At 40.5% G+C, this 23,610-nt stretch overlaps 1 protein-coding gene across 2 annotated transcripts in view; it reads right to left on the bottom strand.

Annotated features, from left to right (window-relative positions):
* CPNE9 (copine family member 9) overlaps positions 1-23,610 on the bottom strand; it is a 182,459-nt gene that overhangs the window by 126,439 nt on the left and 32,410 nt on the right. For both annotated transcript variants that reach the window (XM_075834080.1, XM_075834077.1), the window contains exons 3-5: positions 16,922-16,962; positions 15,253-15,299; positions 498-601 (exon numbers count right to left, since the gene is read on the bottom strand). In XM_075834080.1, the coding sequence (XP_075690195.1) occupies positions 498-601; positions 15,253-15,299; positions 16,922-16,962 (192 nt within the window). The remainder of the gene's footprint in view (positions 1-497; positions 602-15,252; positions 15,300-16,921; positions 16,963-23,610) is intronic.

The following is a 23,610-nucleotide window of genomic DNA, read 5'->3' as shown; positions in this document are numbered from 1 at the left end:
TTGTGTTTTTAGAAGTCTTTGAGACTTTGTATCAAACTCCGCCGCCTTAGACTCTCTACTTGACATACCATACCACAGTGTATACTTTTTTTTTTTGACTGGAGTGCTCCTTTAAGACCAAAAAAGACCACTTTGAAACCATCAGTAAAAAAAATATATAATTTCCATTATCATTCATTGGTGACTGGATATAATTCATCAGGTTTCGGTATTGACTGCTATTACATACAGATTATCATGTACACTATACAATGCATTCTGGGCCCTGCAGCGCTTAGCGATAGGGCCTAGGACTGCAGGGAGAGGATATTAGGGGGTATATAGGGGTGGTTCTATGAGGTCAGGGGATATTGAATATTTATAGGGATATATAAGGGGGTAATCACAGTAATTTAATATACTATAATATCATTTTCTAACATAATTGTATAAGATTTCACCATAGGTAGAATTTTGTATGCTGATGTACAGTCATTGAAATGGCGTGAAATACTTACACGTCAAACCTCAAGTTCTGTTTTTCTTCAAAGAAATAATCCAGCACGAACTTGCGGACAAAATCAGGATTCAGCGTATTGTCAATTACTTCTGTCCGGCCGAACTGTGAGAAATGCAAAATATATGGTACTTAGTCCTCTGTAGCATTATACATGGAAAGTATCACTTAAAGGCAACCTGTCACCTAATTTATTTGATTTGTATAAAGGTCATGATAGCTTAAAGTGAATGTCAACATTCACATTTGGAAAATGAACTCAATACTAAAACAGTATGCAGTAAGCTCCTGAGCTCCCTCTAGTGGTGTTTGCATCCAGCCATAATTTTAGTATTACATCGCTATCAAGATATATTAACAAAGTAAGCAATGCAGAATGTTGGAGCTATAAACAACATGGGGTTAAAATGTGGCTCTTCACTTTAATGCCATGTTCAGACATATCGGAAATATCCTTTTTGTAAATGCCCATTCACTTGCATTGACTTTACTTTTCATATTGCAGGGGGCGGTGTATGGCACAGGGATTCTCCCTTTGATGTTCTTTGAATCCCTGTGCCATACACGGCCCCTTCCGGCCCTGCACTAGACATAACATATATCCATTTTGCCTGGAGTATTCCTTTAATTTCTCTCAGTAACAAAATATAATTTTTCTCCCTGACACTCGTCTGCTGCCGGATGAACCTTGACTAGAACTGATATGTCAATATTCCAAATTCTCACATTTTTTAATTAAGAAAGTTACGGGTAGCACAGTATCGACGCACAGTATGTCTTCAGGGGAAATAGATCATTAGCAGCAACCATTATCTAATACATTGATTCTGTGGAAGTCCAGGTTACTAGAAAGAACAGCCGAGGCTGCTGAGAAACCGACCAATGAAAATGCTCAGATTTTAATGAAACGGGAGCTGAAGATTTAATAACTTTAATTATATTAAAATTTTCTGTAGAATCTGCGGCCAATTAGGACAATGTCCCACTATAATCACCACCATTAATGAAACTAAAGGGCATCCGTGTTCATAATTAAGGAAGGAATTAAAGTCTATTTTTAAGTGCGGTAAAGTGCTGCGAATATCATTACCTTTCTCAAATATAAGCCGAATATGTATTTTAAAAGACACCACCACCCATACATAATACGTTCTTCCCAAACCACCTTGTCAATGATGATCCCATACCATTTCTTAAAGGGCACCTCAGTTTCTGGTACAGGAAGTAGCTACCTGATATCTACTTCCTGTCAGCCATGCAAGCTCTCATAGTTCTAATCTATGTGTCACCTGGTCACACCTCCACCTTCCTCTTTCAGGTCTCCCTGGCAATCAATGCCAGTGAGGAAACTCCTCTCCCAAGGTGCAAAAACATGCTTCATGGGTCAATGTCTGTAGAGAGTGATAGATGATCTGATATCAGTCACTGAAAAATAGGAAATGCTAGTTCAAAGATGACATTGTGAGGGAGGAAGTAGCTTGCTTCTCCTTCTACTAGGGTTTAATAGAAAATAATACAGCTGACTTTTTGAATAGATAACGTAAGATTTGGGATTTTTCACAAACAAATGTTCACTTTGAAACACCATTGTGGCGTTTATATATAATTTACATATAAAATCAAGTAACTGAGTATTCTACGTCTTACTAATTACTTATGAGTCACTACAAAAAATGCCACATGTGACCATACCCTTAATGTGTTGTCTGCATTAGACTAGTATTTTCCATGCCCTCTTTAAGGGCAGCTCCCCCACTGCGATCAGACCATTATAATGGGGCCTCTAATTTGGGAACCGCTTATCCAAACCCTTTAACTATCATTCAGAACTAAGGTTCCTTGTGAAAGCCAGAGGACTTACAGCCGAGGACTCATGAGCTTAATTCTAAGCATCCTACAAGTGCCTTTTTACTTTCTCCTCCCTTTAATCACACCGTGCAGCAGATTAACAACCGTCAGTTAAGTCCACAGCAGTAAGTCGCAGATCATCGCAGCCGGAGATGACTGGACATATGGGTCATATTTCATCTCATGTGCTATAAAACATCGGTCCCCAAACTATTTTTACCCAAGGACCAGTTTCCTGCAAGTGGCCCCAGTCGGGGTTTAGGGTCAGTTCACACGTTGCGTAAATACTGCAGATTCTCTGCAACGGAATTTGTTCCGCAGCAGAACACAGTAGCAGCAAAGTGGATGATATAGAACAAATCTCATCCACAGACTGCGTGAATAGTGAGTGGAAATAATGCTCAGAAATTGACCTGCGGTGCAGAGTTTTATCCCGCCGAATGTCAATTGTATTTGTGTAAACGCTGCTTATTTGATGCCTTTTTGTCCAATTTAATTCAATGGGGAGTTAAAACCCACAACAAATAGCAGATGTTGCGTTTAAAAAAACGCAACTCAGAAAAAAAAAATTTTATACTTACCCAGAAGTCTGTGTTCTTCCCTCCAGTACAGCCTCCTGGGATTACGATTCATTCCATGTGACCGCTGCAGCCAATCAAAGGCTGTAGAGGCGGTCACATGGGATGAAATGTCATCCCAGGAGGCCGGCCTGGATGACGTCAGAGAGCCGCCTCCTAGGATGACGCTTCATCCCATGTGACCGCCGCTGCATCCAAACACAGGATACAGCGGTCTCCTGGGTTAAAACGTCATCCCAGGAGACCGGCCTGTTAGCAGCCCGCCTGAATGCTCAGCAGTTTTCCGCAGCGGACATTCCGGGCGAAAAACTGCACCACAATTTGGTGCGTTTTTTTTGCCCGGAATTCCCTGCGGTCACCAGGGCGGATACCAGATAACCGGCCCGGTACCAAATGATCCACGTCCTGGTATTTAAAGTAAAAGTCTGGTTGACATTGTTATTTAGCCTTGTTCCCCTCCAAATGCTCATTTTTGTAATGCTGATTAAGTGCATCCGAAGAAATACAACCGCTGCTGCAAGTTTCTAAGGCAACAGCAGCAGTTGTCAAAGCCACACCCCCTCCAGCTATTCGCTACAGAGCGCTGATGTCATCGCTGCCCACCCACTCTGTCATACTCCAATTCTGCTTATAGAGAGCTCTCTGCTTTCTTACACCAGCTTCCCCCTAAATTTTGGTGCCAGCACATGAACAATGTCATCATGATCACTTTCCGCCCATCATGGGACCCTATGCAATTTGGGTTCTTCTGCTTGCAATATCACTTTAAGATGCGGCATTGGCCCTGTTACAAATTATGCATCGTCCAGGTGTGTCAAGTTACACCACTGTTCCAGCACTTTATTAAATCTGCACTGGGAAATAAAAGTATTCCAAATGCGTGAAAGCTAAAGACTGGAGACCTCTGTCTGACCAGGTCCAAGTGACACAGGAGCACATTTTATAACGGTGTTTTAGAGCTCTCTTTTTTTTATAAGTCTGGCAAATAATTCAGTTGTTTATATTAAGGCAGATTTTCTGCATCTGGATGTAAAAATAATAATAAAATGTTTCAATTCACTGACAGCAAGCAGGGATAGTGCAAAAAGCAATCATGATTAAACTTTACTCCCATTTATGGCATATATATTTTTTCAGAAATAAGTAGGGGTTTTAGATCGAGAAGCTTTTTGGAAGAATGGGGGTCTTGTTGCCTCTTCTTTATTGGAGAGGGGTCTGAACCTTCCAGTCACATCTGCGCATAAACATGAAGTTTATGCCGTGCAGATCTTTCCAAAATCATACAATTAATTCTGTGTACAAATACAAGCACAAATTTAATTTAGCTGGAGAATGCAAATTAACTTCAAATTTGACATCTGAAATAAAAGTAGCCGATGGTCACGCACAGTAATGAGTCATTTAAATGCAAATTCCAATGAGCTGTATTTTTGTTGCAAAAAAAAAAGTCTCAATTAATTAAAAGCATCCAAGCCTGATTAAAGTACTCAAAAATAAAGTAAACAGTTTGTCAAAAACGACAATGATACCAAATACTGCACAAAGAAATTTGTAGGAGAGAAAAATATAATTTTTTTGGCTAGAAACAGCGCCAATCTTGTCCATAGGCTGTGTCTGGTATTGCAGCTCAGCCCCATTAACGTGAATAATGCTATACCCGATAGCCCATGCACAAGAGTGGCGCTATTTCTAGGGAAAATACCCTTTTTCAAATCTCCTACAACTCTTTTAAGGGAGAACTCTGGTAAATATATATTAATTTTTTATTTTTTTTTGAGTTTCTCAGGACATGGCAGATAGAGGCAAGATCTCTAGATTCAAAGCTGTCAAAGGAGGATATATAACGTACTACAAAAATGTGTCATGTGCGCTCAGGTTTTATAGCACAGATCTTCAAATTTACTGCCTAGACATAGAGTTAAAGGATAATATTCTGGATACCTGCAGCCGCCACTAGAGGGAGCTTAGGAGCTTACTGCATACTGTTTATACATTAAACTCAATAATAACACTGTATGCAGTATGCTCCCCCTAGTGGCAGATTCATGCAAATAGAATTTTATCATTTAACTGTCTATGCAGAGTATTTGGAGCTTTGTATCAGAAAAACAGTGCCCTGAGGCTATAAAAGGTGTCAGCTTCAGCAGTGTTTGTAAGGCAATGTGCCAGCGATTTACAAGTGGGTGACTTTAAAATATAACAAATGCTTCTGAGCAAACCCTGATATTAAATCGATCAGAGTATTCGGCAGAAGATTCATAGTGAAGGCTCGGGAAGACAGTACCATGTACTGCACTCTTTCCGTGTTATGTTTAATGCATTGGGCAATCGTCCAGCATTTCATGAAATCGTTACTTCCAAGTAATGGGGAATTCCTCGGCCATCTGCATTACATTCTGTGGCAGGATTGAGGTTAATGCGCCTCCCTTGTATCTGTAATCCCGGCTGCGCACTGTTAAATCCTCCCCCCTTCCGTCTGTGTGTTTAGCAGGTCTCAGTCTTCAGTCCTGCATTTATTCTGCTCTGTTTAACTGTATAACTTATTCAGAACATACATTTATACATGAAATAAGCATTACTTACCTGCCCTAACCTTTTAAACGGGTCGCACATCTTGTAGCTAAATCATACTTAAAGGGGTTGTCCGCGCACGGACAACTGATGACCTATCCACTGGATAGGTCATCAATATATGATTGGTGCAGGTCTGATACCCGGAACTCACACGATTAGCTGCTCCAGCTGCCTCCGGGCACCGGATGTCCATGCCAGAAGCAGATGGTTCCAGTTACGGAATAGCGGCCGAGCTGCAGTACTGCAACTGGAGCAGCTGATCGGTGCAGAGTCCGGGTGTCGGACCTCCACCGATCATATACTGGTGACCTATCCTGTGGATAGGTCATCAGTTGTCCGTGCGTGGACAACCCCTTTAACATATTGACAGTCATATGTGCTGAATACCTGTAACACCCTGGTAGGGCAAAATAACACCCTCAGTTATGGGTAGTTACTTTTCTACTATATCTGTACAGTGGTTGGAGCTATGTTTTACTTACAAAGCCCCAAATCCCCTGCATAGCCCAAAAAAATCGCCACCAGAGGGAGCTAAGGAGCTTTTGTTTTATTATTGTATAAACAGTATGCAGTAAGCTCCTACGCTCCCCCTAGTGGTGACTGCAGGCAGCTCAAATTGTATATTTTAGCTCTGTCAATGCAAGGGGTGCCCTATACCAGAAAAATAAATCTCCAACTGCTATAAGGATATATTAATCAATACAGAATTGTGTAACTACTATATAGAGCGTTGTGGCCCCTGGTTTTTCCAAGCTTTTCTGATGGAGATTTGGGATAGTTACATGCAGCTACAGGGTGCTGTGACAACTTTTCATACCCAATCTTAAAGGGGTATTCCTATCTAAGACATTTATGGCATATTCCAAGCTGAAACCAGCCCCTATAAACAGAACGGGGGTCACCAGACCCTCATCCCACCTAGTGATGCAGTCGTCGACCACCGCATTCAGACAGAGAATCAATGGCGATGTCGCCTCACTCCTCTCGCCATTGATTTCTATAGGCGTTACGGAAACAGTCGATCCCGCTTACCATTTGCCATAAATTTCTTAGACAAGAATAACCTTTCAAATACTCTTTTCACACCTTAAACATTGCTAGTCATACCTTCAAGCGAGCGCAGATATTATTTATCGTTTGAATGATTCTGGCCATCAACATGCCAGACAGAACATGACCAATCACCTTTTTACCAGACATTAGGGGTCATCGGCCATTGTGGACGGATGTTCTTGTAAAAGTTTAACACAATTATTGGCCACCTTTCATCTAATGTTTAGGACCACAATATTTTTGAAATCTCTTTGTGGCGACGACCCAAAAGTGGAGGGAATATATTGTCTTCTAGAGGGGCCAAAAAGCCTCTAAAAGCCTCTATAACTCTACCTTTCCGGGTTTGTATGTATATTCTACAGTTTGTTTGCAGTACTAACAAGGAAGGGAATCCCATAAGGAAGGAAATTGTGTCCAAAAAATTAAAGAGTGCTGATTGGCTGTGATGGGTCACTTGGTTTGGAGAACATACTCCAGAGCAGATGGTACAGAGGACTGGGAAAAGATTGACACACCAGCCCGGCGGAAAACATAGTGACCAGGTTTCTACTGTAAAGGGATTACACAGAACGAACAACAAGTTTCAAGAGTTAAAATACTCGCCCGAAGAGAGTCCAAGGCAAGAAAGAAAACAAAAACTAATATAAGATCTTGTTTAGTCCCCACATTGAACACTTCCGAACCATTCAGAAACAGTGGTGACTACAAGAAGAGGTCGATTGGGGTGTTTGGCCTAGGGCCAGTCTTAGGCTGGATTCACACGAGCGTGGCGTTTTTGCGCACGCAAAAACGCGGTGTTTTGCGTGCGCAAAAACCACTTAACAGCTCCGTGTGGCAGCAGCATATGATGTGCGGCTGCGTGCTTTTCGCGCAGCCGCCATCATTATGACACTCCATTTGGATGTTTGTAAACAGAAAAGCACGTGGTGCTTTTCTGTTTACATTCATCCTTTTGACAGCTGTTGCGCGAATCACGCAGTTCGCACGGAAGTGCTTCCGTGTGTCATGCGTGGTTTTCACGCACCCATTGACTTCAATGGGTGCATGATTCGCGCAAAACGCCGAAAGAACGGACATGTCGTGACTTTTTTTCAGCGGACTCACGCTGAGTAAAAATCACGCACATGTCTGCACGGCCCCATAGACTAATATAGGTCCGTGCGACGCGCGTGAAAATCACGCGCGTTGCACGGACGTAATTCCCGTTCGTCTGAATAAAGCCTTAGGGTGTGGCAAACTGGACAATTGCTCTCGTTTCCTAGTAAAAAACCTCCCCTACTGGAGACTTTACCATTGACCCCCTTCACTGCTCTAGACTGGCAGGGATTTTATCATTAACTCCTTCACTATTTAGGCATTGGCATTTTTATATATATATATATATATATATATATATATATATATATATATATATATATATATATTAGCCCTTCTTCCATGACATGTGAGAAATTTTTTTGAAAGCTTAGTTACCAAGTGATGGAGTGCAGCCCCCCCCCCCCCACCAGGGAGTGACGGAGTGACAGGGGAGCTGTATACCAAGCTTTGTCTGTATGTATAGTGTTACTATCCTGTCATATCTAGGCTTCCAGCAGTACAATAAAGCTGTCATTAACTCACCCACCTTCTAATCATAATGAGATGACTCTGCTTATTGTGTCCTACTCTATACAGCAAAGCCGCAGAAAAAAGGAAGCAACTAATGTGACTTCTATAGTGGCCAGTGTGAAAACTGAAATATTTTAAGACATTTTTATGTGAAAGTAAAAAGAAACACTATCAAAAATTCAATAATAATAACCTGATTTAATTAATATATCATCATCTTCTTATACATTCCCTTTAAGTTCTAAGAGTTCCGCTTCTTCAATATGTGAGGAAAAACAAATTTGCTGACTAATGTGATATCTTCCACCGCAAACATCCACGGGCGTACAGCTATTGAAATTCAGCCCTTTACGGTATATATTATGCATGTATTTAAACAGGAAGAGCGGGGGGAGGGGGGTAATTAATCAAATCAGGCCAGACAGAAAAGAGCGAGATGAAATGCATCAATTAGGTTTTCTAGCTGCCGTGACCAATCCGAGATTTCCCAGTAGATGCCAATCTCATTTAGTTTTCTTTTTGTTTGTACATTCCCAGCTCAAGTTCATTAAATGATATTATCTGCTGCCGCATTCTGTCCCTAACACGGCTGCACTGAGGTGGCGGGCTGGCTGTAATCACTACACTAAACGTCATTCACACTTGTCACTAATGTCTGGCCCACAATTCCCCAGGCCGTCAGGATAGAAGTGCTGACAGATCTAGGACTCGTGAGAAATCAACTTTTTAACTCCCGCATGGACTGGGCCATTAGAAGTAACCATGGGGCCCCATAGCAAAACATGGAATGGAGGTCCTCTGCTATCTGCAATGACCACCACTAAAACATGTTTAGAAAATGGAACGATTATGAATATTATGGCCTTCACCATAGGGCCAGCATGGGCAGGTGTCAAAGCCCAATAGGAGATGGGAGGCCCATGGTGATCTGGGTGAACACGCTCTATGCTTGCAAAGTTGTGGGTACCCAACCCTCAGATTGACAAGCATAGAACATGTTTACCCAGACAGGGGGCCCTCTGTGACTGTCACCCATGGGTCCACATACACCCAGAGCTGCCTGTGCTTGACCCGTCCCTCAATGTCCCTCCTGCTTTTTCTTAACCTCTCAGACCTATGCATTCTATTTTTTACTTGGCGCCACTTCTTCATTTTAATTTTCTCATTTTCTTTCTTTTTTCTACTTTTCCTAATTATATTCTTTCCAGAATATAATTTCGGAGGGATATGTTGGATATAGATCTTATAATATAGGTAATGTGATATATCATCTGTCTACAGGGAAATAAGAAAAGGAATGTACTGGGGTAATTCACAGCAAGCGTTCTGTTGCCCCAGATACAGAAATATTATTACGGGGCCTTGACCAGTTCTACATATTAACAGCTGAAATAGTTTATAGGTTGAACATCCATATAGGCTGTAATGTCCGTGACTGCAGGCTGGGCTCCAACCTCCCCCTGACAGCCGCAGCGCTGGCCTCAGCCTCCTCCTCAGGAGACGCCAGCGCTTGCGTCCACTCACCTCTGCCGGATCCTGTAGGGTGCGTGCGCACGCTCGTGCCCGCTCTTAAAGGGGCAGCGCGCGCACTGGACCTCATGGACGAACTTTGACCCGTGTGTACCCTGGACTATAAGAGGGGTCCAGCCCCCTAGTTCTATGCCTGAGCATTGTTGTGTTCCCTATAGTTTGTCTACGTGATGGCCTCCTAGTGTGTTTCCTGTTCCAGTCCCTGTCCCGGTACCTATACTTGTTTCCAGTTCCTGTTCCTAGCAATCCATACCTTCCTGGTCTAGCACTGTGCTGTGCCAAAGTCGTGCCGTGCTGCATCCACGTCTGACCTGCTTCACCTCGCCTGACGTCCGCCTGCTACCTAAGTCCCAGCCGAGCCTGCCCTGCTGCTGTCTGAGCTGCCACAGGTACCTATAGAACTATGGACAGTTACCTGCTCCATGTTGGCCAGCTGCCTTACCGCCAAGGCGGTACGGCCCAGTGGGTCCACAGACCCTTCGTGACATAGGCCTAATACTTTTCACGACTGAGGGCTTGCTACAATTATAGCCAAGCCGTACTTTGTATGGTTCACTGTGTTGTACCTTTTGTTGGCGCCCTCCTATCCCATATAGAGTACAAATAACCATAGAAAACAATATCATAATAAAAAGCACCATACAGTCCCATATGTTGGTGAAATAACTTTTCCATGCAGATACCTAAATAACAATAACAGATAGTGCCGCCACCACCATACACTGCAAAAATAATATACTGTACAGTGCCACACAATGCCAAAGTAAACACCACCATACAGTGATAAATAATACCAACATATAGTGCTCAAATAATATCAACAAAAAATACTCAAATAATACCAACATATAGTGCTCAAACAATACCACCATACAGTGCTCAAACAATACCACCATACAGTGCTCAAACAATACCACCATACAGTGCTCAAACAATACCACCATACAGTGCTCAAACAATACCACCATACAGTGCCCCTCAGAAGGCCTCTCGCACACCCCTAAGGTCTAGTTCACACAGAGTTTTTTGCATGCGGAAAAATCTGCCTCAAAATTTCTTCCGGAGTTTTGAGACAAATTTTTACCTGCCTGCACTCTCTTTGCTGTGTTTTTTGCGCCGTTTTTCAGCAGCAGCCATTGAGGGTCACGGGCATAAAAAAACCGCAAAAAACGCTTTCTCTGCCTCCCATTGATGCCAATGGGAGGTCAGAGACGGAAATGCTGGAAGAAAGGGCAAGCATTTTTTTCCGCTCGATGGAAACAACGCCTCTGCCTCCCATTGAAATCAATGGGAGGCGTTCTCAGCTGTTTTTGGGCGCGGTTTCCTCATCAAAAACAGTGCCCAAAAAACTCTGTGTAAACATAACTTAGGCTGGCCCTGATAGTATCCACAGTGTAGCAAAATACATCAGCATCTCAAATATCTCTCCTATCCTGATCGTTTGCTGCATCAGCCTGGTGCCCATTGTTTAAAGGGCTTGTCATTGTGAAAACATGACTCCTGTCGTCTTAAATCCAAACCAGATCGGTCCACAAGTTGTGTATGATATTTCAGCTCAGCCCCATCCACTTCGGTAGAGCTGAGTTGCAATACCAGGCACAACACATAGACAGGCGTGGCGCTGTTTTTGGAAGAAAGCAGCCACATTTTTCTAATGCTTGCCCAGACATAGGGTCTCACATGATGCTCAGAGTTGTAGCAAGCTTCACAACCTCTGAATTAGGCCTCATGCACACGACCGTAGCCATGTGCACGGCTATGATTTTCGGGTCGGCCGGCTGCCCACTGTCAGCCGCGAGCCGCCCACAAATCGCGGGCCATGCCATTATTTTCAATGAGCCCGGACCGCAGGAGACGGACGTAATAAGGCATGTCCGTTTTTTCTGCGGTGCGGGCTCCCGGGCCATGCATGGACTGTAAAAACTACGGTCGTGTGCATGCCCCAATAGACATGAATGGGGCCGCAATTCTCCCGTGGATTTTCGGGGAAATGGCGGCCGCAAAAGCATTTTCGTGTGCATAGGGCCTAAGAGGGCTGGATTAAAGGGAGGGCAAAATGGGGCAAATGCTCTGAGGCTTCCGTCATCTTGGGGCCTCCACCACTCTCCTTAGGATGTATTCTTGTATATAGGAGGTAGTATTGTAGTAGTTATATTCTTGTATATAGGAAGCAGTATTATAGTAGTTATATTCTTGTATATAGGGGGCAGTATTATAGTAGTTATATTCTTGTATATAGGGGGCAGTATTATAGTAGTTATATTCTTGTACATAGGGGGCAGTATTATAGTAGTTATATTCTTGTATATAGGGGCAGTATTACAGTAGTTATATTCTTGTATATAGGGGTCATTATTATAGTAGTTATATTCTTGTATATAGGGGCAGTATTATAGTAGTTATATTCTTGTATATAGGAGGCAGTATTATAGTAGTTATATTCTTGTCTATAGGGGGCAGTATTATAGTAGTTATATTCTTGTATATAGGAGGCAGTATTATAGTAGTTATATTTTTGTATATAGGGGCAGTATTATAGTAGTTATATTCTTGTCTATAGGGGGCAGTATTATAGTAGTTATATTCTTGTACATAGGAGGCAGTATTATAGTAGTTATATTCTTGTATATAGGAGCAGTATTATAGTAGTTATATTCTTGTATATAGGGGCAGTATTATAGTAGTTATATTCTTGTATATAGGGGGCAGTATTATAGTAGTTATATTCTTGTATATAGGGGCAGTATTATAGTAGTTATATTCTTGCATATAGAGGGCAGTATTATAGTAGTTATATTCTTGTACATAGGGGGCAGTATTATAGTAGTTATATTCTTGTATATAGAGGGCAGTACTATAGTAGTTATATTGTTGTACATAGAGGCAGTATTATAGTAGTTATATTGTTGTACATAGGGGGCAATATTATAGTAGATATATTCTTGTACATAGGGGGCAGTATTATAGTAGTTATATTCTTGTATATAGGGGGCAGTATTATAGTAGTTATATTCTTGTACATAGGAGCAGTATTATAGTAGTTATATTCTTGTATATAGGAGCAGTATTATAGTAGTTATATTCTTGTATATAGAGGGCAGTATTATAGTAGTTATATTCTTGTATATAGGAGGCAGTATTATAGTAGTTATATTCTTGTATATAGAGGGCAGTATTATAGTAGTTATATTCTTGTATATAGGGGGCAGTATTATAGTAGTTATATTCTTGTATATAGGGGGCAGTATTATAGTAGTTATATTCTTGTATGTAGGGGCAGTATTATAGTAGTTATATTCTTGTATATAGGGGGCAGTATTATAGTAGTTATATTCTTGTATATAGAGGGCAGTATTATAGTAGTTATATTCTTGTATATAGGGGCAGTATTATAGTAGTTATATTCCTGTATATAGGAGCAGTATTATAGTAGTTATATACTTGTATATAGGGGCAGTATTATAGTAGTTATATTCTTGTATATAGTGGTAGTATTATAGTAGTTATATTCTTGTATATAGGGAGCAGTATTATAGTAGATATATTCTTGTACATAGGGGCAGTATTATAGTAGTTATATTCTTGTATATAAGGGCAGTATTATAGTAGTTATATTCTTGTATATAGGGGCAGTATTATAGTAGTTATATTCTTGTACATAGGCGGCAGTATTATAGTAGTTATATTCTTGTATATAGAGGGCAGTATTATAGTAGTTATATTCTTGCATATAGGGGCAGTATTCTAGTTGTTATATTCTTGTACATAGGGGGCAGTATTATAGTAGTTATATTCTTGTACATAGGGGGCAGTATTATAGTAGTTATATTCTTGTATATAGAGGGCAGTACTATAGTAGTTATATTGTTGTACATAGAGGCAGTATTATAGTAGTTATATTCTTGTACATAGGGGGCAACATTATAGTAGTTATATTCTTGTACATAGGAGGCAGTATTATAGTAGTTATATTCTTGTATATAGGGGGCAGTATTATAGTAGTTATATTCTTGTACATAGGTGGCAGTATTATAGTAGTAATATTCTTGTACATAGGGGGCAGTATTATAGTAGTTATATTCTTGTACATAGACGGCAGTATTATAGTAGTTATATTCTTGTATATAGGAGCAGTATTATAGTAGTTATATTCTTGTATATAGGAGGCAGTATTATAGTAGTTATATTCTTGTATATAAGGGAAGTATTATAGTAGTTATATTCTTGTATATAGGGGCAGTATTATAGTAGTTATATTCTTGTATATAGGAGGCAGTATTATAGTAGTTATATTCTTGTACATAGGGGGCAGTATTATAGTAGTTATATTCTTGTACATAGGGGGCAGTATTATAGTTGTTCTATTCTTGTACATAGGGGGCAGTATTATAGTAGTTATATTCTTGTACATAGGGGGCAGTATTATAGTAGTTATATTATTGTACATAGGCGGCAGTATTATAGTAGTTATATTCTTGTATATAGGGGGCAATATTATAGTAGTTATATGCTTGTACATAGGGGGCAGTATTATAGTAGTTATATGCTTGTACATAGGGGGCAGTATTATAGTAGTTATATTCTTGTATATAGGAGCAGTATTATAGTAGTTATATTCTTGTACATAGGGGGCAGTATTATAGTAGTTATATGCTTGTACATAGGGGGCAGTATTATAGTAGTTATATTCTTGTACATAGGGGCAGTATTATAGTAGTTATATTCTTGTACATAGGGGGCAGTACTATAGTAGTTACTCAGTAGGGGGCAACAATAAATGCAGGAGGAAGCTTGAACCAAGATGAAAAGAATACATGAAATGTGTGCTTCATCCTGAGGCATGATTGGAGTGATTTTAAGAATTAGCACTTTTCTGATGTGGGAAATTATTGTTATTATTATTATTATTAATATTATTATTATTATTATTATATTGGTAGTTTTTCTTTTACCAACTTCTGCAGATTAGCTAATTGGCACTGTATTGCCCCCCCCCCCCCCCATTAAAGATGATGTCGGCTAAAATACAGATCCATATTTGTTACAGGAGACCAGGGATGTGCAGATATGACAACATCAACACCTTGCCATAAAGATACTGATCACATTATTTACCATAAGGTTATTGGATCATTGCTTATGAAATGACCTGCCACCTTCTATATTAGAAATTCACCCCAGGTTGGGATGATGCCATTTAATTACAATGCTCTACCTCTAAAGATGTTCTTTGTTCTGTGAAGAAAAGGAAAATACAAAGTCTAGAAACCTGTGTTTGCAAATTGTCTTGATTAAAAATATCCTACCGTTTTGTGTATACAGCTCCTATGCAGAACTAGTTGCCTCCATGGTTAAAAGCAACAATTATTCATTGTGTTGGTCTGATCATTCAACAAACACCACCACTGGCTGTGTCTGGTATTGCTGCATTCAAGTAAATGGTGCTGAGTTGCAATACCACACACAGCCAGAATACAAGAGCGGTGCTGTTCCTAGGGAAAAAAACAGCCATGTTTTCTAATCTCATACAATCCCTTTAAGTAAAAAAATACTATAAAAGCTCACCTCCGTCCATTCTTTGTTCCCAATCCCTTGTACATACAAGACGACCACTGAAAAACAAGAGGAGATTGTCAATGGATATTGTACAGGTTATAGGAGTCATAATTATAACCTGGTTTACACAGCAGAATAATCTCTTTATATTCTTAACCCCCTAGAGGATGCTGTGAAGATCCGGGATCTGAATATCTGTGCAGCTTAATCTCTGGCTTCATTTCACAGCAGGTGTCATTTTATACCTACACGTAACACTATGTCAATCATTTTACACCACGGAGCCAGGATACGTAATTCTGTAATCCTACCATAATAGACCAATAATGCCCTGTAGTAATGGATGTCACGAGATAAAGAGTGTACCTATTATTATCATGTTTCTTTCATGAATCAGTAGTACACTGAATATACGTGACTTTTGGTATATATCCTATTTGGGAAAAATGGCATCTTCTTCACCTTCCAGCAGCCTGGAGTTCCCTTTACCATGTCTGAAAACTCTCTGAAAATGTTTATAAACTTCCTCAGTCACTAAAAAATCCATCTGGTGTAAAACCGTATTAGTAGACAGGAAGGAGAGGGGAAGAGGGGGATGCAGCTGCAGTTTCTCTCAGTTTGTGATTGAGACTCATGCTGTGAGAGGGGAGAGGGAGTAGCAAGGAGAGACATCTGATTGGCTCATAGCCCACAACACGGTTTTGACACGTTGAAGAGTCTGCCCACTCCAATGGAGAGATAAAATATTATCATTTACAGAAAGCAGCAGGGGAAGGAAAGCACTTCAATTTTTATTTTCATTGTTGACTGCTTTTTGGCTCTGCGAGAGGACTTTATTTATGTGAATAACTTTCAAAGGGCTTATCCCCCGAAGGACATTTATCACCTATACAATTGAATGGAGCGGCAGCGCTCATGCGACCACCCCTCCATTTAGAATTCTCCTCACTGCGATCATTTATTTAGGAGGAACGGGGTTCAGGACACCCATTCTAGAGATTGGTGAGGGTCTCAGTGGTGGGGCCTTCAGTGATCATACATCCTACGGAGAGTTGATAAATGTCCTTCATGGGAAAAGCAACTTTCTAATATGCTTTGTGTTTAAATTCCTAATTTTTGTAAGATTTCTGTTTGCAGTCGGTGAACTAAAACATTTTTATTTTCATGCAGAAGCTGAAAATTTGTTCTATCATAGTCCTGCTTTCACACAGCTGTAAGATGTTACAATGTGTCAGCCTAGGCAATCCTCTTGACCTGGACTCTAGACTCATTCCTACTATATACAAATGTATATTTGTACCCAAACTGCAGATGTTTAAAGGTGTGGCTAGGTCTGTAGGGATTTTGAGCCTCTGAATGTAAAGATTCACTGACAGCAAGCAGTGATCTAGAAAACGATAAGAAAATGAAATACAAAGTATATGAGAATTTGCATCACTATTTATTATGCAAAAAGTAAGTTCTTTTTTTTTACATAAATCCGGACTCCTATGATCATTGTCTAATTGTCTCAGGCAATCTGAAATTCAGCTTATGTCTCATTAAACCCAAGCTGCTGATTTGTCCATCCCCCCTGCTTTACACTGCAGTTTTTCTTGGTTGCTGTGTATAAGCACCAGTCCTCCACAAGCTCAGGAAGTACCGAACAAGTTATGAGAGTAGTTCAGTCAGCACTTACCTGGATCAGACTTGGAGAATGTGTCCATGTCCAGTAGACTCCTACAAAACAAGAGAACAATACAATATATTATAACGTACCATTAAGGAGACTTAAAGGAACACTCTGGGATTAACTCATACACTGTGTTATGTCTAGTGCAGGGTCTGAGGGGGCGGAGCATGACACAGGGATTCTCTTTCTGGTGTTCTTTTGAATCTCTGTGTCATACTAGGCCTAACACAGTAAATCAGTTTTGCCTGGAGTGTTCCTTTAAGGATTTACACTAAGTTTGGCCTACTGTATAAAGCACCTGTGGAAAAAAAAATTATATATAAGGATTGTTTCCTTTAAATCACACGTAATTATTGGTGCTTATTAATTGTGGAAACGACTGTGCTCGATCTCCTTTAATTATAAAACGTTCCGGTTATTCTTCCATGAGGCCATTACTGTCTCTTTAATATAGCTATATATGTGGCATGTGCATATACTGTAAATGGAATCATTGTTGCACCAATACTCATATGGAATATTTATTATCTATGAATAATGCAGGTAACTTATTTCCGACTCCCCAGAGAGAAGTGAAGACATTATTAACTCATTAATATGTTCACATTATATCAATCCAGCTGGATGTGTAAGAGGAGTCCTCAAATATCCATATAATAAATTTATACAATGTTCTTTATGGATGTGCCCTATAAAATTCCCATAGGATTCACCTATACACTACATACAGCAAAGTTCAAAATGGACCCCCTCCCGTAAATCTATTTACTAGTCACCCCCTGACCCTAGTGTATGAGATAGCCCAAGGACCCCCCTGACACATAAGAGGTCACCACAACTTCACATGGTAGTTAGAAGAGCCATGTTACAGATTTTGCATCAGAACCCATAAGGGTTCAAGTTACGGCACACAAGAGGTCAGAAACTGAGAGAGCTGTTATATTGAGCTGGGCTTTCAGCAGCACAGAGTGTTTCAGAACATTAGTGCCCTGATCTCGTGGGGAGTAGTGACCCGTCCATTCATGATGTTATCATATCAGAGTGGACAGGGCTGCATGTTAAAGGAGCAGGATCACCATGTGAAAAAGAGTAAGGATAATATGGTGGTCCCCCGGCAGCACAGAGTATTTCAGAACATGCATCTACTGATCTTGTAGGAGACAGTGACCTGTCTGGTTGTAATTATAGCGAGGACTGCATTGGACGTGACAGGGGCAATTCCTTGATCTGAAGAGGCGAATAGAGTGAGGAGCTCCCCAGCAGCACAGAGTATTTTAGGAGATGAATGCAAACAAATACTATTTAGTTAAATTGTAGATGTAGCCATATTCAAGCCGTGAGTATTATGGAGGGTACATTTATAGAAAATGTATTTCCCTGGGTAATTTTAATGCTGTGGTTCTCCTTCTTTGCCTCTCTAATCTAATTTCCCAGCCACACAAGACACGTGTAATATTGTAGAGAGGTGACGTACACACACTAGGACCCATTTTGAGCCCCTTTAGAAATGGTGAATGCATTTATTTCATCTTAATCAGGTAACGCAGTTTTGGTAATTATACGTAGCAATTATTATGCTGCATCTATAGACTTTAAACACTTCTAATAATTTGCCGTTACATTCACTAAACGTCTTTAATCTTTTAATTATACCTTAGTTCGGGAGATTGTACCAAAAAGACTTGATAAGTTTAGCTTTATAGATGAGTATTTTGATTTAAAGGGACACTACCGCATTTAAATTGTGGGATATTGGTAAACCCCACCACTGTTCCACCCCAAATATCCCTCAAATTCTTCAGAACCTCCCCTTTTAATGCATGAACTGGAACCCTTTTGTGGACCAATTCATGTGAAGAGTATGTATATGTGCAATATGTAAAAGAATCTGGAGATTTTCAGCACTGGAAATATATTAGATAGCGGGGGCAGGGATTTTCTCGTCTTCTTGACAATATTTCCTTTGAAACTACAGCCAGATTCTTCCTAGCATGAAATTACTGATAACAGGGAACAATAGACTGCATTAAAATGGAGATAAGAGAGACTTTATGCTTTGTCAAAAAAGAACATGGGAGCTCAACAACATCAATGGAGCACATCTTTTTATGTATTTGTATAGTAGCTCTTTTTTATGTTTTATTTTTTCATATAAAAAGTCCTGAAATATTACAATTTTCACACTGGCCACTAGAACAGTCACAATAGGCTGATGCTTCCTTTTTTCTGCAGCTTACTTGTCAGCTTTGCTGTATAGAGTAAGACAGGTTCAGCAGAGTCATCTCTTACTCATTAGAGAGGGGCGAGTTAATGACACCTCTACTGTACTGCTGGAAGCCTAGATAAGGAAGGATAGTAAGTAATATAATACACACAGATAGTGCTCTCTATGCTGCTACCCCATCACTCCCTGGTCTCTGGGGGAAGGGGTAGTACTATATAACTTCCTGGAGACTGTATTAGCCTATAGACACTTTTACCTCCTACTCATTACAGGTGCCATAAAGCACACACACCCTGCTGCAGTGTCTATATAGACAATACAGAAAGGAAATGAGTGTCTCCACTATGGCCGCCCCAGGAAAGCTTTTAAAGATAAATAGCTATCTAAAAATCAAATTACATAAATGAGATATTCCCTTTAAATGAGCCTGAATAATCATAAAATGAAAGGGTTAATCTAGAATGACTTAATAATTAATTACATGGGTACAAGTAATAATCCCCCATCCGCATACATGGAGATGAATAAATTGACATTTAGCACTCTCTCCTCATTAGTTAAATAATTACACTCAAGTAATTGCAATAGGAAAATAAGTGGGATGTTCAGGAAGAAAGTATTTTTGCATTGCAAGGAACAGGTCATCTTAAGGATCAGCTATTATTAATGTAACAATCGGGAAATATCCAGTTATTGCTATAAAACCTCTTGTGAATATGTCTCTCTGGAGGCTGCAGTAAAGAACATAAAAATTGAGCAGGGTCTATGCATTTCTATGAAGCTTAGGTGACTCTTTGACAAAATGATGGCTCCATAGTTTCTAAAAATGGCTGCTGTATCTTCATAAACCCAAAAAAGAGGTCAGGAGTTACGCAGGCTGACACTGGAAGAAGACACCACACACATTGTAAAGAGTAAGAAGGAGATGTGTTGGCAGGATCAAGTCAGTAAGGGTTAACAGATGACGTTTCTATTCACTGACAGAAAATATAGAAGTTTTTGAAAGTGTAAAGAATTGAAACACAAATTATATTACAAAATTTCAGAAAGTTTATTTATACGATGATTACGTTTTATCTACAGAAAACTGGAGAAATTCTTAAAGCAAAGATTAAGCCAATTGGACTCGTTGGCTGAACAGTAACCCGGGAAGAATTTTGTTATAATGGTTTTCAGGTCCCGTATTCCTCCGAGAGCAGTAGATTGATATGGACCAGTGCACTAATAGCCAACAAGCTCGCGGTGAACACAATATTGATCACTTCATAAGAAAGTCTGAATTTAACTTGCCCTCCCAGTGCAAAACATGAGTACAATTTAATTAGGGAACACAACATAAGGTATTACATTTGCTGTGTCCGCCGCAGTTACACCGAAAACAAAAATGAAAACATGGTTTATATATCGTGCTAAAAAGTTCCTTCTCCCACTGGAGGTCTGGTCTCATAATGAGCAGCTACATTACCCGGTATCTCTGTATTCTCCAAATCAATGGCCTCCAACCAGCCTTCAGCTGTCAGAATGCATTGGGAGTTGTAGTTTTGCTATAACTAGAGACCCACAGACAGTGGCGTATATAGAAGAGAGTGGGTCCCAGAGCAAAGATTAAAATCGCCCACCATTATGGTGCCCAGTAATGCCACCCAGGACAGAAGGACCTGGTGCTTTCTCCTTCAAGCCCTTTCCATGACCCTTGGGACAATTCGCTACCGTCTTGTTTGCTAACAGTTCAGTTCCTGTACAGATTCTCAACACCCAATAGCAAACTTGGGATGGAACAACCTGGGTGGGCCATCTTTCTCCAAGGCCCTCTAATATCAGCTTGGTCTTCCTCCATGGTATGCCTGCCCGTGGCCTCAGGTTGGAGACCACTGCTCTAGATCAAGCTGATGTCATAAAAAAGGCATTGTTGGGGGTCCGGTTATTGAGACCAGTCTCAATTGAGTCAAATTCCAGTAATCCTGTTCCTAATTCTTGGTGGTTAGGTGGCCACACATACTGTCATTAAAGGGGTAGTGTCATGAGGACAACCCCTTCTCTAATAACAGCCGTCCTGGTGATCAGCTGATATTGCCAGAGTAACTTTTGTACGGCCATGTAGTATTATATGACGCCCATTCAACTGAATGAATGACCATGTGAAATATGGCTGGGCCAAGTCTCTCTTGAGTAGCGTCTCCGCTCTAGGGACCCCCTCTCTATGATGTACATATGCCCTAGTATGGCTTATAGTATATGGGTTGTCTTGAAGACAAAACCCCTTTTAGGGGTTTCATATTCACGTCAATGAAGAGTAACCCCCCCCCCCTAGCTTCCATACAGTCATCTGCCAATAAAGAGTCTATCTCCGTACGGTCCCAAAGACATAACTAGTGTGGATGGGCACAAATGTAGAATTTAGAAACCTAGATGGGGCAGTGAACTGAATCTTTGCCCCGAGTGATGACTTTGAGGGGTCCATCAAATCTCTCAAAAGATATATAGGTCAAATAATAGTCACTAAGGCAACGGAATCCATGCGACTTTATTCACTCAACTTTATAGAATGATGATTGCGATGTCACTGTGATGTCACAGTGGGCGTGTGTTGGCACCATAAAATTCATATAACCTTGTGGTGATGGGTATTATTTATATGGCTTGTGTGGCCAAAACGTCACCTCAATCAGGGTCGGATTTAGGTTAGTTGGTGCCCTGTGCAGTACAGTCTATGAATGCCCCACCTTATGGCGTACCATATAGTGCCCAAAATAATACAATCAGATAGTGACCAAACTCTGCCCAATCAGTACACTAAGGAATGTATCTGCAAATAAATTTAAGCACCAAATATAGGATCTGGGGTGCAAGCTCTGGGTGCCCATCGCGGCCAATGGTACCCTTACAGTAATAAAAAGTGAGGCGCCTTGTGTACACCCCCTTATGCTGGGTTCTATTTGGTGGGTGAAGCAGGTATTATTAGGAGGCACGGATTTTACTGTCGTCTGATACTTTTGTATTTTCTTGACTTGATAAATCTGAAGATGTTCCTGGGCTGAACATGCGCTACAGGAAGGATTCCCTTGTAAAGTATCCGGCTCTACATTCAGCTGCAGAGTTAATCTCCGAGAATCCTTCTCTTACATTAAACCTTCTGAAGCGTCTTCACGGCTTTCTACAGGATGCCCATGAAATACTGTAGTAGAGAAGGAAGAATTAACAGCCAGAAATACAAAGTTTACTGATAGATAACATACAAAAAAAATCATATTTTAGGTGCCACCTAGTGAAACCGCCACTTGCAGAGGTTATTTATGGGAAATGCCTTTTTTTTTTACCAGCTGCCCTTTAAAACTATGATGTGCCATGTAAAGCTGTGACATGGTCCTAAGAGTCTACCATATAAATAATATACTCTTATAGCACTGTTCCTGAATTATGAATAGAAAGCCAGAAATGCAGTGAAGACTGACACACAATCAGAGCACTAGGAAACAAGGAGTAGGGTGGTATGTAGCTCATAGTACTAAGGGGTACTAAGGGTCTCTGGATAGTGGGATGACAACCCCTTTGGACGCTGTAATGGCTGCTATTAGCTGTTTTCATCAAAGATATCTAACTGAAAAAAATGTTAGAAGATATTTATCTTTTCATTTTAAATGAAATGTTATTTTTTAAGAGATTTGGATAATGCAATTTGGTTAGAAGGGTCCCCAAATGATAAGCTGCTGAGACCCTCAGCAATCAACTGTAATCTGTGGGGAAACAGCAACAAGTGATCAATTTCCCTGCAGCGCCACCACAGGTAAAATGGGGCATTACACTGTTATTATGTAAACCAATTGGCTTTCCAAGTAATGCACGGATACCTTGTGTCCTCCAGAGAGAAAAAGGGACACTCTTTGTAGCCACTCTCTGCTCTGGCTAATAGATGAGGGCTTTAACGGCAGATCCCTCACTATTAAAAAGGTTTTCCAGACTTTTATATTGATGGCCTATCCATATGATAGTTCATCAATACCAGATCGGTAGGGGTCTGACTCCCAGCACCACCACCGATCAGCTGTTTAAATGGGACCGAAACAACAAACCCAGGCACAGCTGCTGTGGATGTGTATGGCGCTGTGACTGGTAAACTATAAAGAGGCCGTAGCGTTTCCCTTTAGTCAGCCGATCAGTTGGGGTCAGACCACCACTGTTCTGATATTGATTACCTATGCTAAGGATATAATAGTCCCAGGAAAAAAACTTTGTTCATTATGAACGATCCCTTTTTTTTTAGAAAGTCAGATTACAGGGTATCCCGCTCCTGGGAACCCTAGTGATCAGCTGTAATCTGTGAGGAACCCAGCAGCAAGTGTTCAATTTCCCTGCAGCGCCACCATAGGAGAAATTAAGTGTTACACATTTCTCATTGAAATCAAAGGACTTTGCTGGGTCTTCCAGGGGGAGGGAGAGAAACACTCTTTGTAGTTGCTCTGGCTAATATTTA

This window comes from Rhinoderma darwinii, chromosome 7 (genome assembly GCF_050947455.1).
Source record: "Rhinoderma darwinii isolate aRhiDar2 chromosome 7, aRhiDar2.hap1, whole genome shotgun sequence".
NCBI lineage: Eukaryota > Metazoa > Chordata > Amphibia > Anura > Rhinodermatidae > Rhinoderma > Rhinoderma darwinii.
This window is presented reverse-complemented; position numbering and strand designations above follow the sequence as displayed.